At 38.5% G+C, this 16,846-nt stretch overlaps 1 protein-coding gene across 3 annotated transcripts in view; it reads left to right on the forward strand.

Moving 5' to 3' along the window:
- MYOM1 (myomesin 1) overlaps positions 1-16,846 on the forward strand; it is a 158,284-nt gene that overhangs the window by 47,627 nt on the left and 93,811 nt on the right. For all 3 annotated transcript variants that reach the window (XM_053664247.1, XM_053664246.1, XM_053664248.1), the window contains exons 4-8: positions 4,595-4,826; positions 5,255-5,412; positions 13,649-13,741; positions 15,527-15,615; positions 15,723-15,785. In XM_053664247.1, coding sequence (XP_053520222.1) covers positions 4,595-4,826; positions 5,255-5,412; positions 13,649-13,741; positions 15,527-15,615; positions 15,723-15,785 — 635 coding nt within the window. The remainder of the gene's footprint in view (positions 1-4,594; positions 4,827-5,254; positions 5,413-13,648; positions 13,742-15,526; positions 15,616-15,722; positions 15,786-16,846) is intronic.

Raw genomic sequence — 16,846 nt, forward strand, 5'->3', positions numbered from 1 at the left:
AGTTCAATTTTCTGTGTTTTGGCTGTGTTTTTTGTTACTAAAATTTTGTTGTCTTTAAACTTGGTTGTGCAAGAAGGCACAATGTTTCCACCTATGCCTCCATCTTCGTGGAAGTCCTTGATTTCCCTTTGAATAGAGAACTATTAACAGAACTAAATTGATACTCAAAAGGGGGTCTTTTTCTCAGGACAAATGCTATCAGGACATTCAGTAGGCAATAATGTGGTTGTGATTCTTGTTTTTCTGTATTTTTCTTTCCTCTGATCTCTAATAACCCTGATTTGTTTCAGAGGCTAATATCATAATTGCTCTAAACACAATTACGAACATAAGGGGATAAATAATATTCTATTTTTAGCTTTGATTTTTTTAGATTAGATTTTTTGGATATCTGATTGTTTAAGTGAACTTTCCAGAGAAACATCCTTATATTACTAAGGATGCCTGCCCAGACTCAGCCTCTTCACAGTTAATGTAATGTGTGTTTGTATTCATTACAGGAGATGGCTAGGGTGGAGCAGTGAAATATTTTATACCCCTATCCTCAACATTTTAAAAAATTATTTAAAAACCACATAAACTTAGCATTAACTTTCATGGCAAGCTTCTCTACCTGTGTGGGCATCAAATGAAGCTCTCACTGTCTTTTTCCTGCCTTTTGCCCACCAAACAATTTTGTGTCTTCCAGGCCAGTCTGAAGAAATGATAATTTATAAAATTAGCTGTGATGAAAGAAAATGTGAATAAAATTTTATCTTTTAGGTTTTATTTTCAGTTATTTATTTTTATATGGAGACATCTGCTACATTTTATTACTATTATCGCATTGAAAATAATACTTCATTATGATGGCAGCATAGGTAAAGATGGCACCTCTCCTCACATAACCACATCAAAATTACAACTAAACTAAAGAACAACCATCATTCAGAACCATCAGTAACCAGGATGAATGGAAGTCCTATAACTATGGATTAAAAAAGAAACCACATTGAGATTGGTAGTAGAGGTGGAGACGTGGAACAAACTGGTCCCACACCCACATAATGTGGATAAAAATCAGGAGGAATATCTCAGGAGTGAGGGATCCCTGCTCCATAGTAGGCTCCCTAGTCCAGGGCTCCAATAACAGAAAGATAAGTTCCCATAAGTTCTGGCTGTAAAAAACAGCAGAGATTGAGGCTCTGGAAGACAGAAATGTAGGATCTCGGCCATTTCTTCTTAAAGGGCCCACACACAGACTTATTTGAACTCACTCCCTCTGAGCTCCAGTGTGGGGACAGCAGATTGAAAGGCATCAGAGACCTATGGGAAGGAAATGAATTGTCCAACAACAGGGCAAGAGCTGGAGGGCTGCTTTCTCCAATACAGAAGTGCTGGCAGAGACCGTTGTTCCTTTTCTGAGCCTTCCCCTCACAGAGCCACAGAGCCAGCAGGCAGTTGCCATATCTACGACTTCATCAACCTGGCTCACACTATTTGCCCCACCCAACTTTTGGGCCCACCCAAGCTGTTTCCGGTGGCTTTCCCATATGAATGGCTTATCTTGACCTATGCTTCACATTTTCCTAAGTTCCTTCAAACAAGCAACATCTGGCTTCAATGAGCCCATTCCTCTTGCTAAGTGGTGCTAGGCCCAGCACTAGCTGCAGCCAGCTTTGGTTCACAGGTTGGCCTTACCAGGGCACCTCCAAGCCCAGCACAAGTAGCAGCAATCTGCAGATCACCTTGTAGTTTCTACTATGTGATCCTGGACAGAACATAGTCAGCTACTGATCATGGACATACCAATAGCAACCAAGGTCCAAATACAACAAGGGGGTGTACACAGCTCACATGGTGAGGGCCTCTAGAGTACCTTGCTTGGGTAATAGGGGAGCTTGTGCCACCAGACTCTACAGGACACCTACTACATTAGGCTACTCTATCAAACCTGGGAGATGTAGCAGCTCCACTCGATACATAGAAACACATACATGGAGGCTGCCAAAATGAAAAGAAAAAGAAATATGGCCCAATGAAAGATAAGAACAAAACTTCAAAAAAAGAACTGAACAAAATGGAGATAACTATCTTTCAGATGCAGAGTTCAAAACACTAGTTATAGGGATGCTCAAGGAACTTAGTGAGAACCTCAACAGCATAAAAAAGATCCTATCAAAAATGAAGGGTCTATTCAAGTCCTTTGCCCATTCTTAATTGACTGTTTGTCTTCGTGCAGTAGAATCCTGTGAGTTCTTTATATATTTTAGAAATCAACCCTTTGTCCAAGGTCATTTGCAAATATGTTTTCCCATATAGTTGGTTCTCTTTACATTTTAATGATGTTTTCTTTAGCCATGCAGAAGCTTTTTATTTTGATGAGGTCCCATTTGTTTATTTGACCCAGCAATACCACTGTTGGGATTATACCCTAAAGATCCTGAAATACCAGTTCAAAAGAATTGAAGCACCCCAATGTTCATAGCAGCACAATTTACAATAGCCAAATGCTGGAAGCACCCTAAGTACCCATCAGTAAATGAGTAGAACAAAAAACTGTGGTACATTTACAAAGTGGAACTACACAGCAGAAAGAAAGAAAGAGCTCCTGTTCTTCGCAACAGCATGGATGGAACTGGAGAGCATGCCAAGTGAAATAAGCCAAGTAGTGAAAGAAAAATACCATATGATCTAACCTATAAGTGGAACCTAATCAACAAAACAAACAAGCAAGCAAAATCAACCAAAGATATTGAAATAAAGAACAAACTGACAGCAACTAGAAAGGATGGGGGAGAGGGATAATAGGGGAAAGGATGTCAAGGGACATCTATAAAGGACACATGAACGAAGCCAAAGGGGGTAGGTTTGGGGGTGGGAGATGGAGATAGGTGGGATAGGGGGCACGGTGGGGTGAAAATGGGGACAACTGTACTTGAAAAACAATAAAAAAAGAATTCACACAAAAAAGGATATACTAATTGAAATAAAAAACAATTACAGGGAATCAACAGTACAGTGGATGAAGCTGAAAGTCACAAGTAATTTGGAATATAAGGAACAGAAAACACCCACTCAGAACAGCAAGAAGAAAAAGAATCCAAAAAAAGGAGGCTAGTATAAGGAACTTCTAGGACAACTTCAAGAGCACAAACATCACATCATGGGATACTGTACCAGAGGAGAAGAAAGAGAGCAAAAATTGAAAGCCTATTTGAAAAAAATGACAGAAAACTTCCCTAATTTGGTGAAGGAAGTAGACATGCAAGTCCAGGAAGCACAGAGAGTACCAAACAAGATGAACCCAAAGAGGTACACACCAAGACACATCATAATTAAAATGCCAAATGTTAAAGACAGAGAGAATCTTAAAAGCAGCAAGAGAAAAGAATTTAGTTACATACAAGGGAACTCCCATAAGACTGTCAGCCGATTTCTCAAAAGAAACTATGCAGGCTAGAAGGGATTGGCAAGAAGTATTCAAAGTGATGAAAAAGCAAATACCTACAACCAGGATTACTCTACCCATTAAAGCTATCATTTAGACAACAAGGACAGATAAAGAGCTTTCCATACAACAAAAAGTTAAAGAAGTTCATCATCACCATCAAGCCAGTATTATATGAAATGTTAAAGGGACTTATTTAAGAAAAAGAAGATCAAAACTGTGAACAACAAAATGGCAAAAAACACAAATCTATCAATAATTGAATCTAAAAAAACAAACTAAGCAAACAAGAAGAAGAGAAAAAAAAATCATGGGTATGGAGAGCATTTTGATGGTTGCCAGATGAGAGGGTGATGTGGGGGAATAGTGAGGAGGTGAGGGGATTAAGAAGTACAAATAGGTAGTTCCAGGATAGCCATGAGGATGTAAAGTACAGTACAGGAAATGGAGGAGCCAAAGAACTTATACACATAACCCATGGACATGAACAATGGGTGGGGGGATTGCCTGAGGGAGTACGAGGTGCTGGGTGGAGGGAGCAAAGGGGGAAAATCAGAACAACTGTAATAGCTTAATCAGTAAAATGTAATTAAAAAAAAAAGAAAATTTCATTTCTTACACTGAAATATTTTTTGTTTACTGTGTCCACAACAGGTTTTGAGTTAAGACAGTCAAGGGTAGAGTATTGTAATGATTTTAAATTCATTTTAAATTGGCCCTGGCTGGTGTGGCTCAGTGGATTGAGTGCTAGCCTGCAACTGAAAGGTCACTGGTTCAGTTCCCTGTCAGGGCACATGTCTGGGTTGGGGGCCAGGTCTCCCATTGGCAACCAGTTGATCCATTGATGTTTCTCTCCCTCTCTTGCTCCCTCACTTCCCCTTTCTCTAAAAATAAACAAATAAAATCTTTTTTAAAAAGGTGGTTGTGGTGGTAAAACGAGATAATGTTTTTAAAAAGCACTTGGCAAAGCTCCAGGGCTATCACAGGTATTATTATGGGTGTTATCATTATTTATGACTTCATATGTGAAGAGTTTTTGATTTATCAGGTTTTCTCTGGGCATGGTGCACAATGTCTGAGGTCTGGTACTTTGAACTTAGTAAAATCAGGCAATCTTAACACTGCCACACGCAGTATCTATATTTTGCCATTATTATATTCTAGCCAAGTGCATGTCAGTGGAATTGAAGACACTGAAGAAGAAAGGATTAAAGAAGCTGCTGCTTATATAGCCCAGAGGAATCTTCTCGCTAGTGAAGAAGGACTCACAACGTCCAAACGCTCCACATCATCAAAACAGTCTACATCCACTCTTCAGCAGGAGGAAATTTTTGAGAAGAAGTCGAGGAAAGTTGCAATTCGAGAAAAGGCAGAACGCCTGTCACTAAGAAAAACAGTAAGAAAAGACACTTTAATATAATTTACAAAAGTAAAAATGCATGTAACTTGTGTGTGTGTGTAAATTGATTTGTTTCAAATGAAGAAATGTGATCTTGTGGAGAAACAAAAGAAACAAAGAGGAAGGCATCAAAATATATGTGTCAGAGAAAAACACACGTAATTGTTTTAAACTCCATAGAATTTTAAGTTCTGCAGAAATTAAGATTCTAAAGAACCTTAAAGAGTCCACCTTAGGGAACTAAAATATGTTCCTCAGGCTTAAAAATTAAATAGTATATTTGTTGAAAAAGTACTAAGGAGTGTGCATTTGATTTTAATACAAAAGTCAGGTTCCAAATGGAAATATATATATAATTTTGGTTTCTGCTTGTTATTTTAGTAGCACCAGTTACTTTGATTTTATAATATTTTTATTTTTTTCAGTTGGAAGAAACTGAGGCATTTCATAGAAAGTTGAATGAAGATCATCTTCTCCATGCTCCTGAGTTTGTCATTAAGCTTCGTTCCCACACTGTTTGGGAGAAAGAAAATGTAAAACTATACTGCTCGGTAGCAGGCTGGCCAGAACCTCGTGTCACATGGTATGTTATCTGTATCAAAGCTGATCATAGAGCCAATTAAACCAAGTTAACTGTACCTCTCGTGAAAACATCCACCATTCTAAATATGCAGGAGTCAACAAAAACATTGACAAATTTGTATATATTTTTTAAATAGTGAAAGAAAGGATGCTTGGATTAATATTTTATGTATGAGAAGAATAGTCTTTCATAAATTATAATACATTAGGATATTTTATATTTGCATTATATAAGTGAGTATTTACCTTGTATCATGTATCATGTTAAAATTTCATCAACATATTTACATACAAATTAAAAAATACATGTATAACTGCTATGAACCATACAAACTTGTTCTCACTAAATATAGGTATCATTTTGTGAGAAGAAGCAATACTGCTGTTTTAAACATAATTAAAGCCCAAACAGCTCCAACTCTACTTATGTGAACTCAGGTCTCAGTGAGTTTTCTAAAGCAAAAGAAAAAAGTTGGGATTTGATGGGAAATAACACTCAATGTGGGGCCAGAAAGAGTTTTCTTTCCATAAAGGATAAGCATCTCTTTCTTCTTCCATTGTATTTCCTTCCTATTGCAATTGTCAATGATTTTTTTGATCCCTAAACTCAGAATGTTCCTGTTTTATGTCATGAATGTCTGCTACAGAGAGCAGAAGTATGAAAATGATTAAGGCAACTCAAAAAGATGTTTTTTACTTTATTCTCTGACCTAAATATTTTGCATGCTGTTTTCTTCTCCTCAGGAGTAGTGGTAAATGCACCCTGTGTTGTAGTATAAACACTACACTGGACAGCACTGGTGCCCGCAGAGCCCCTGCCTCCTTCTCCTTTCTTCCCCACCATCTCTAGTGTTGGTCAGACACCTGGCTAGCATGAATGGAGGTAGCTGACTAGACAGACCCTGTCTAAGGTCATTCTTAAGGAGCAGGTGGTGTGTTTTTAAAAATTCACCTACAATATCAACCTACCTCTGATAATATTGGATTTCATATAATTTTTCTTGTATGTAAACTTTTTTCAGGGTTCTTGAGTTTGAAAAGCAAAGAATGAAAACCCAAGCCAACTATATATTACCAAGGCAAATAATTTATAGTAAACAAAAATGAGAACTATAGAAACATATTTCAATGCAAATGAAGTTTAAAAAATAAATTTATGAGCTTTAAGGTACAAAGGTATACTATAATAAGCTAAGAATCAACCTATCTTTGCCTCATCTTTCTCTGAGAGTATAGAGTTGCACAATTTGGCCTATTAAAGGGACATTTTCTGTTCAAAAACTGATTACTCCCTGCCTTCAAAAAAATCCAAACTTTCCTATAGAAGCGCATGAAGAATAACAAATTTCCAGCTCCAAGATATATTATTTGCCAGTAAAAATATCCTTTCATAAAATGTAAATGTACTGCTAATAAGTGAATAATCAGAGTCCTTAATTAAATACATATATTTATCACACAGCATCTCTGTTTTCCTGCTTTTTAAAATTTTAAGTTAAATATGATTTTTGAAAGGATACAAAGTAATATCTGGGAGGTAAATATTAATTTCTCATGCATTTATTTATTTTGTTAAATACACAGAAACCACAGTACAAACATGCTTATGTACATTGATGGTGCTATTTATTAAGTCAGAACTATGTGGTTCCACAATGGTAGAGCTCAAAGTATGTCGAAGATTAAACTCCTTACATTGTACTTTTTGGCTGGAAAAGAGTGATTTAAAAACAAACAATTAAAGATAAAAGCTCCCCAGAAAAATTTGAGATGACCAAATTGTCAACTCTTAGAATTCCAGTTAAAGTGAAAAAAGTGAATGTACTGCCAATTTTCAGTTGTCTTTACTACTGGAACTGAACTGTAGTGCCATTCATTACAAAACTTTCGTATCTGGTGTTGAAATATTTATTTTTTTTTAACACGTGACTTTTATGTCCTAGGGACTCCTTTTAAACAAAACTAAAAAGACAAAAGCAAGATTTGTCTCAGGAATGATTAGGTGGCTGTTCATCTATTGGAATGAGCCTTTCCCTAGTTTCTACACCCCCTTTAGTGCTTAGAGAAGACAGCTTCATTCTTACCCAAACTCCCCCTGTAGGGATGGATTGGGGCACTTCACAGAAAGTCCTATTGCCTTGCAAGTCAAGTAAAAAATAAAATATTACAACAAAAGAACTAGTGGGCCACTAAGAAAATAGTTAACCATGCTTTAGAGAGCAAGATTTGTCCCTGGATAGAACTAAAATTTGGACAATCTGCTAGCAGATAACAGAAAACTGGCGATGGCAATTAAAAGGTTAGATCCAGATTTTGTGGGGCATGAAGCTTATACAGTTTGGGGTACTCTTTACAAAAAAGAACATGAAGTTAGTAGTTTGAATTAGGCATAGAGTCTCATGGAAACCTGTGCTATTGAGAGACCCTACAACTTCAGTTTCATTGGCTCCAAGATAAACTCACCTCTGGGAGTAAACTACTATGTGGGATTAGTGTACTCTCCTGGGTAAGTTTCCTTTTCAAAAAAAATAATAATCCCATGAAGCTCTGACTTTACAGTACTGGTCATGCAGTCTTCAGTAAGCACCCTTCCCCTCACAGCCCAAGCAAGAACCAGGGCACTTGATGATTACTTTGCTGGCATTTATGCCTTTTTGGGTCCCAACTGCAGCCTCCTGGGTCTAATACTAAAGACAAATATGAAAGAAATAACTGAGAATGATCTCCCTGAATAGAAGGAGATAAATTACAGAAGTTTGTGATAATGCTTCATGCAGTCACGCTGCCTCTACTTGTAGCAGTTAGGGCCCTCGCTCCGTCTTTCACAGGCATGTGTTCCCTGGGCCTGGCTCCCTTGGAGCTCTTTCCAAAGACAGTTTTATTCCAAGTTTCCATTAGGCACCTTCAGATCATGGAAATCCCTGAGGTCTAACAAATGATATGAACACGCAGCAGCTGCTCTTTGGTCAGTCCCACGTGCTGACCAAGCCTGCATGAGTGGAATTTAGAGGTTACTGGAGATGCTAAATGACAGGAGCACACACCACTCATCATGGCCAGGTGAAGAGATTTTGAGAGGCACTGTCCTATTCCCAACCCACTTTGAAAACAGAGGGAAGCCTGCTTAGGCCTTGGGTTCAGTAGAAAAGTTAGTTGCAGAAGACACAGCTTCATCACTACAGTGAAGCTGGCCACCCTGAAGCAGGGCTTTGTCAACATAGAAAGAAAAGAATATATGTGGTGAAAAAAACAAAACAAAGTTGTTTTCCTAAACGAGCTATATTTATATAGCAGTTTGCATAATGGGCTGCATATTGGTTTGAAGAGGAGGGGAAAAATTTGTGTTTGTATAGTTAGGAAACTCAATACTCATAGGTTTTACATCCATGCATTCAATCAACTACATATTGAAAATATTTGGGGGGAAAACATTCCAGAAATTTTCAAAATGCAAAATTTGAATTTGTTACATGCCAAGCACTATGTTGGATCCATGGAAATGAAGTTATGCTAGGGCATACCTTGTAGCCAATGTGTGAACATAGGTTACATATGAATATCACACCATTTTATATCAGAGATTTGAGCATCTGTGGATTTGGGTGTCTTCAGGGGGGTTTGGAACCAATCCATTGCGGATACTGAGGGGGGACTGTATTTTCTTTATTTGCATAAAGGAACTCTGGAAGAAGATATAAGAATATAAGGAGAACAGTTAACTGTGGGGAAGAGCTGAGAAGAAGGCAGGAAAGTGTGAGAAAAAAGCCTATTTCCTGCGTACCCTTATACTTTCTGGTTCTTGGACCATACAAATGTATTGCCTAGTCATTTTGAAAAATTATATGAAATATGGAAAATAAGAAAGTTCCCTTTAAAAGAAGGAGAGAACTGAATTATAAGAGCCAGATTTAATTGGATTTCCAGCCCAAAGTCTAGATCAATTTTATCAATGAAAATATGTATTGTCATCTGCAGGGAGATTTACATGCTCTCACGAGGGCACATACTGGCATTAGTGAGCAGCATTCATTCATTCAACACACAGTTTTTTAATCCATGTGTGGATATTGGGCTAGATCCTCAAGAGAGACACTTGAAATATATGTTTAGAATTCTTCACATTGCCTTCAAGTCATCTGAAAATAGACACTTAAAGAAATTGTCATTGGGCATAATAATAGTTTAAAACCTGGGAATGAAATAGTATAAGAAATATATCTTAGGAAGAATAAAACTTGGAAAAGCCTTTTTCTATTTTTGCATATTAAAAGAATTTATAAATTTAATTATGGGATTATATATTGAATTTGTTTATAAGAGAATAGTTATCCACAATGTACTATTTGAGTTTTGTAGTTTCTATCATATTATCTTAGGAAAACAATCTACCTTTAAAATAGTTAACAACTATTTGTAAGTTTTAATTACTTCCCAACATCAGGGTCTCGGATTTAGTTTAGATTTTTCTTATTTATGTAATTCCAAAATCTATCCAAATGGGATTGGTTTCTCTTAGCCAACTGGTTTTTAAAGTGGGTGATAACTATTTACTCAAAACATAAGGTTGAATTCTCACCTTTGTGGAGAGATTAAGCAGGATAAATATCACTTCGGCATGCATTATTTGCTGTTAGAAAAAAAATTGAATGAAGCCCTTTTACTTGACCACACTTCCCACCACCAAAGAGCCTTTCTTGTTACCCTCGTTACCAAAATCAGCCCAGTACCCAGACATTTGTTTAACAGAGCTGTGTGTGTGTTTTACACACACAGAGTATTAGTCTCTAAATACTTATAGTAAATAGAACTTCATTAACTGTTTGTAGCCACTACATAAAAATAATAAGGAAAATAGGGTATATCTGAATATGCACAAGAATTTCAGAAACCTCTTGACAGATAATCCCGGGGTGTAGCTTGCTTTCTAAAATTAGCTGATGACTGGCCATTTTGGAATTTCACTGTCCAGAAATAACAAGCTGTGAAGCATATTCAGAGCAGGCCACACACCCTTCCTTCCTTCCCTGACTTAATGCTCGAGACAGCCAGTCTCAAGTGACCCCCGAACCTGAATGCCTTGGTGAAGTCCATGGAGAATTGAATTGCTTCTTGATTTACTCTTTGTCCACTGCTTTAGAACAGGTGTTTCTTACGCTAACATCTGGGGTACCAGAGGAAAGACCAGAAGATTCTCAATGTGGGGTGTGTGCGTATGAGGGTTTGTGTTTTAAACCTATTTCATGTGCCAGGTACTCACATTAGAAAAGTCATTAAGGAGCTAAGTCGGGTAGTACTGCAGAGCGAAGAAGGTGAGGCAACCCTGGGAGATGCAAAATACTGTTTTAACTCAAACTTTATGGAGATGTTTGGTCAGAAGCTAAATTGTGTGTCACTCAGTTTTGGGTCAAGGAGCACATTCCACAGCCTTTGGTGTCATATTTCTCTCTATGCTGAAAAGAACTATTAAAAAAAACAGCACATGAAAAAACTGAGCAAGAAGGAGCTTCTGAGTCAAGTGTGAAATTACATAAACCAATTCAATCAGAATACCATGTCGATGATCAGACCCTACCATGTCATTCGTCAAAACGAGGAATGTTAGAAATTAGAAGCAGCCAGCAGATTTCTTTCCACAGGCCATCCCTGAGCAGATAGTCCTTCCTGGCTGGGGCCTGTGGGGAGACAGCTGGCTGGGGCTGCTGCGGGGCTGGCAGGAAGCGGCTGGCAGTGTGCTCTAAGGTTGGGTAGGTTATGCTGCTACGACTGCCATGCAACCGCAGTTCTTTTTTTTTTCACTTTAGAAATGTTTTTATTTTTTAATTATAGTTGATATACAATGTTAAATAAGTTTCAGGTGTACAACTCAATGATTAGACATTTATGTAACTTGGAAAGTGATCACCCTGATAAATCTAGTACCCATTTGACATCATACATGTAACTGCAATTTTTAAATCAGTCCACCCCTCTCATTTTAGATCAGAGAGAACTGAGATACAAGAGCCTCAACTTACTGTTTTCACATGTACTTCCACATCATGAAGTATATGCTTGTCAGATATCTGTTCCTGCCCTGGCTGGTATGGCTCAGTGGAGAGTGCCAACGTGTGAACCAAAGGGCTGCCTATTCGATTCACGATCAGGGCACATGCTTGGGTTGCAGGCCGGATCCCCAGTAGGGGTCTAGTGAAAAACAGCCACACATTGATGTTTCTCTCCCTCTCTTTCTCCCTCCCTTTTCCTCTCTAAAAATAAGTAAATAAATAATTTTTAAAAAGAACTCTATTCCTTTGGCCAAAAATTATGAAGCTATAATTAATCTATTGCATTACAAAATAATTCCATTCAATCCAATTTGACAAACACTGAATGCCTAATATGTGCCTATGACTGGTTTTTCTTGAAAGTGGGAATAGAAATAAATATAGATCAGACTAAGGTCCCTATCAATGCACTGGAAGCTTAGTAGAAGTGACATATATTCAGCCATAATTTAATAAGTGTAATGTTTTACAATTTGATCCACTGATGCAAAGAGACAGGGAAAAATTAATATTGTGTGGGCGTTTTAGGGAAGAGTTTATTGAAGAGTGGCATTTGATATGAACCTTAAAGGATCACTTGGGATTTGGCTAAATGGAGGAGAATGATTCATTTTAAAAAGCAGAGAAAATCTGTATGTATTATAGCGACACAGAGCCTGTGTGCACACATGTGTGTGTGTGCAAGCTGGAGAGAAGAACTGATTTAAGATTGTTTTCTTCCCTTCTCTCCTTTTCCACCACTTTTCCTGATCCCAAATCTCCTTATAACCATTTCCAGAAGTCTGAAGAAATAAAATAGAGTTAAATAGAGAACACTGGAAAATGGAGGCGTCACATGTTGTCAGGAGCCAGACTGCCTTGTTCAGATCCCAGCTATTCCTAACTGTGTGAACTGGGGCCGGTTACTTCACCTCTTCATGCCTTGGTGTCTTCATCTGGAAAATGATGTTAAAAACAGTTCTGCCTTATGTGGTTGTCGTGAGGGTTGAGTTTGCTAATCTGTTCATAAAGCACTGGAACCTTGCCTAGCTCATAGTAAATGCTCTGTGTCAGTTATGGTTATTAGTGTTATTTATGTTATCTGTGCATGAAAAGTGGGGTGTCTTAAAAGGAAACAAGTAAAATCCAGCTCCTCTTTTGGGCAGAAAATGGCTTAAGCAGGAGAGCCTGATTTGGCATCATAGTCACTGGCAATTGAGACCATGAGGACGTGGTAAAGAATCAAGGTGTTGTTTCTGACTTGGGCGAGAGTCTCTCAGGAAGGGCCCCTCCATGTAGCCTCACTCTCTGAGGGCTGAGAGTTTTAAGTAGGGCTAGGACAGTCAGAAAAAGAGAATCAGTCTTTCAGCTTTTATTTGTCAGAAGTTTTTTCGTGATTAATATATTTTAAGTTCTTCTAAGCCAAGAACCATGCTTGCCTATGACAGAATAAAACACTTAAATATAGTGAGCTTCCAATACAGTTATGCTGTTTTTTTAAACAACATGCAAGAATGTTAGTAGGAAGAATGTTTTGCTTTCATCCTACATAGACAGCCAACAATAAAACACCCAGCACAAAAACTTCTCCTCTGTCATGTCAACAATGGTCAAGTTTTTCTTTAGCTCTTTTATTGAAGTATAATATGCACACAAAGAGTGCATATTATATAGAAATGTAGAGCTTTGATGAATTTCTGCAGACTGCACACACCCACGTAACCAGCATCCAAATCAAGAAACTAACCATTATCAGCACCCAAGATGCCTCCTTCTCGTTCCCCCCACCCACTCCTCTACACCGCCCACCCCCCCCAGAGGGATATCACTTTCCTGACTTCTAGCAGCAGGAATTGGTCTTTTCTGGCTTTGCACTTACAGAAGTGCAATCACTGTACTGTGTACTCTTGTATCTGGCTCTTCCACTCAACATTATATATGCAGGATTCAACCACATTGTTATGAATGGTCAGCTTTTTAAATGTAATTTTTACGATGGACAGGAAAGTAAACACAGTGAGAAGCTTTGTTATATTAACTGCGCATTTTATCTAGTTTACCATAGATTTGCCTTTGTCGAACTGATGCTGCTGTTGACCTCAGTGCCATGTTTAGAGGTGTTCCTTCAAGAACAAGAATTACGTACTTGTGCACTTTTAATAGTGAAGATGTTTACATTTTGACTTACTTCCTCTTGTTTCCCTTGTCTCATAGGTACAAAAACCAGGTGCCAATAAATGTTCATGCAAACCCTGGAAAGTATATTATAGAAAGTCGATATGGAATGCACACGCTGGAGATTAACAAGTAAGAGGACATCAGAGTCTCTGTGCGTTGCCTCACAATCACTGAGGGGGGTCACCTCACTGCTCCATGTACTAGCTGCCCCCCCACCCTTGTTCCCAATGCAGCACAACCACAATGGGGGACCCGCACAGGCATGGCCTCTTCGGGTGCCCAGCTACGGATAGTGGGAAAGGCTGATTCTTGCCAAGCCCGCTTTACCTACTAAAGTGATCTTATGTTTGAATTCAGTCAAAAATATTGAGAGAAACACCATTTGTATCTTTTTATTTATCCTTTTACATACTGGTGAGTTTTTCTTAGACATCATTAAGAAAGTAAGTTACATAAATAGACATATTCAATTGTCTTTTCAGAGTTCCAAATCAACATCATCATTAGCACATTCTTTTGCCTTCAATCAGTAAAGTGCATGGAAGTTGGTTTGGGTGGCAATGAAAGTATGCTGGACTAGGAGGAATTGCTCTTTCCTTCTGCTCACCAGGGGCTGTGGAAAACAGTGCACCCACACTACCAACCTGTAGGTGGAGGCAGGGTGGACACTGGGGTGTTTTCAAAGCAAAATCCAAGGCAAAATTTGAAAGCAGAACCCGCATCAGAATTTCTAAGTCCTCAAAAGTTTATCATGTCTCCAAAGATAGTTTTAAAACTCACACCTCATTATGTGGATAAAAAGGTTAAACAGGCTCTCACCACTTTTAGTTCACATAAAACCATGACATGCTGAGATATCAAAGTAAAACTTGCATGACTCTGACCTTCCGAGATTTACAGCCTCCTCTTCAGAGCGGAGCAATTGGCACATGTGATGCTGGACTGCACACAGAACCCTGGCACCCTGTGACATGCACCAAGCTCTGTCTCTGACCTCAAGTCACACCAATTCTGCCAGTCGCTGGTTCTATGGAGAAAACAGTGTGCTATGCGGTTGCTTGATAATTAAACAGTCACAGGAAAGACAACTGTATTGATCTCCCTGGGACTCTACTGCTGTCTGTAAAATTCGAACAAGAAATAGTTTACACAAGTGAAACTAAACTTGGAGGGACATGTAATAACACAGACTCAGGCAGCAATATGACACAAAACAACCTGCTTTGTAATCTTAGCCTGTTCGTCTCTCTATGAGATCATTGTCTCCTTAATTCCATTATTAAAGACATCCCAATTCCTGTATTATAACTCAGAGTAACTTCCAAATGGCAGTTCTTGTGTTGTACTGTGGGCCAAAGCTCCAGGTATGCCCTGAACCTTAGTAGAATTAAGGAATAAATAACTTGTTTGTACTTCGAGGCTAGAACACAGAACAACGCATTAGACCCACCTGGATCTGGCCTGTGGCTCAGGGAGGCTGTGGAAGTCTACGAGCAAAGGCTGTTTCTTTCCCTGTATGTTGTCCCGTCACCCCCAAACTGAAGTCACCCTGAGAAAGACCAACAGGGAGACCGTGTCCCCAGTTTATTATAATGTTTGTGCTATAATGTATGTGCTTAGCATTTTGTTGATGTTTCTTGAACATTATAAATGAACCCAGGCTAGAGTGACAATGGACTATAGGTTTTCTCCCATTCTGTACTGTGGGGTTGAACCTGCTGTAAATCTCTTGAACTACATAAAATCCCACAGGAAGCCAGATCAGAGAGAGTAGCTTCATCAGGAGTCCCTTAGCACAACATGTTAACCACTGATTTGCAGTGTGTCATGGTAGAAGAGAGATTCTTGAAGGAATAGCTAGTAATTGCAAGGAGTATCACTGTGATGGCCACGCACTTCTGTTTGTTCTTTTAGATGTGACTTTGAAGACACGGCTCAATACCGGGCCTCAGCGATGAATGTTAAAGGAGAGCTTTCAGCGTATGCCTCGGTTGTGGTAAAGAGTAGGTTTGCTGGACTTACTTTATTCAAAATGTATTTTTATAATTATTCTCATTGCTAAAAAATAAGTGAAGAAGCAGTTCACATGCATTTCTGCTTTCTTTTCTAGGATATAAGGGAGAGTTTGATGAGACTCGTTTCCATGCTGGGTTTTCTACCCTGCCCCTCAGCTGTAAGTTTAAAAATATGTCTGCTAAGTGCCATCTCCACTTAAAATACAGTATAATATGCTGTGCACCTAAAGCTAATATAATACTGTTAACTATAATTTAAAAATTGAAAAAAGAAGTCCTGGCTGGGATAGCTCAGTGGATTGAGCACAGGCCTGCGAACCAGAGTATCGCGGTTTGATTCCCAGTCAGAGCACATGCCTGGGTTGCAGGCCAGTTCCCAGCAGGGGACTCATGAGAAGCAACCATACATTGATATTTCTCTCCTTCTCTCCTTCCCTTCCCCTCTAAAGATAAATAAATAAAATATTTCTTTAAAAATTGAAAAAAGAGAAAACTCATGGAATAGTACACTGGAAGGGGTGAAATTTACTGTATGTAATAATGCTTTAGTAAACTTGACTTTAAAAAATGGGAAAAATAAATAATAAAATATAGTATAAAAAGCTATTCTATAATGCTGAAATAAATGCATAGTATATATTATAATATTTGCTATTATAAAATATGTATATAATAGCTACCTATGGTCAGTTTTGTATTTTTAGATTCTTTGGTTACTGTTCTCTTTCTGAATATAATTGCTTTGTTTGGTTTTATAAAAACTGAGATGTGATGGGTTAAAAAAGGCAAACACTTCTGTGACTTTCTGCACAGAATGAGGAGGATCATTGCATAAGCCTGGGCAGTGATTTAACCTCACTCACACACACACAGGCACATCACACGAGTCAGGACTGTCGAGAGTAGCCTTACTCATCCTTCAATATCCAAGTCAGCATCCTCTGCTTGGAAAATCCACGTGGACCCTCAGTGCCACCTCTGTCCCCACCCATTCAGAGTTGGGTGTCCCTGGTGAATCCACAGCCCCTCCGTAGGAACCCCTGTCACAGTGTCGACTGTTACATGTTTTCCTCTCCCAGTGGCCTTTGAGCCACTTGAAGGCAGGGATGCACTTTTTAAACCCCAGCACCTGACACAGAGTAGCTGTTCAATAATGAATGAATAAACAATGACATTAATTTATGAAGTGCAATTTAAAAGGAAGTCTAAATGTGGTTAA

Source organism: Artibeus jamaicensis, unplaced genomic scaffold, assembly GCF_021234435.1.
Source record: "Artibeus jamaicensis isolate MK-2021 breed Jamaican fruit bat unplaced genomic scaffold, CSHL_Jam_final contig_354, whole genome shotgun sequence".
In the NCBI taxonomy this organism is placed as follows: Eukaryota; Metazoa; Chordata; class Mammalia; order Chiroptera; family Phyllostomidae; genus Artibeus; species Artibeus jamaicensis.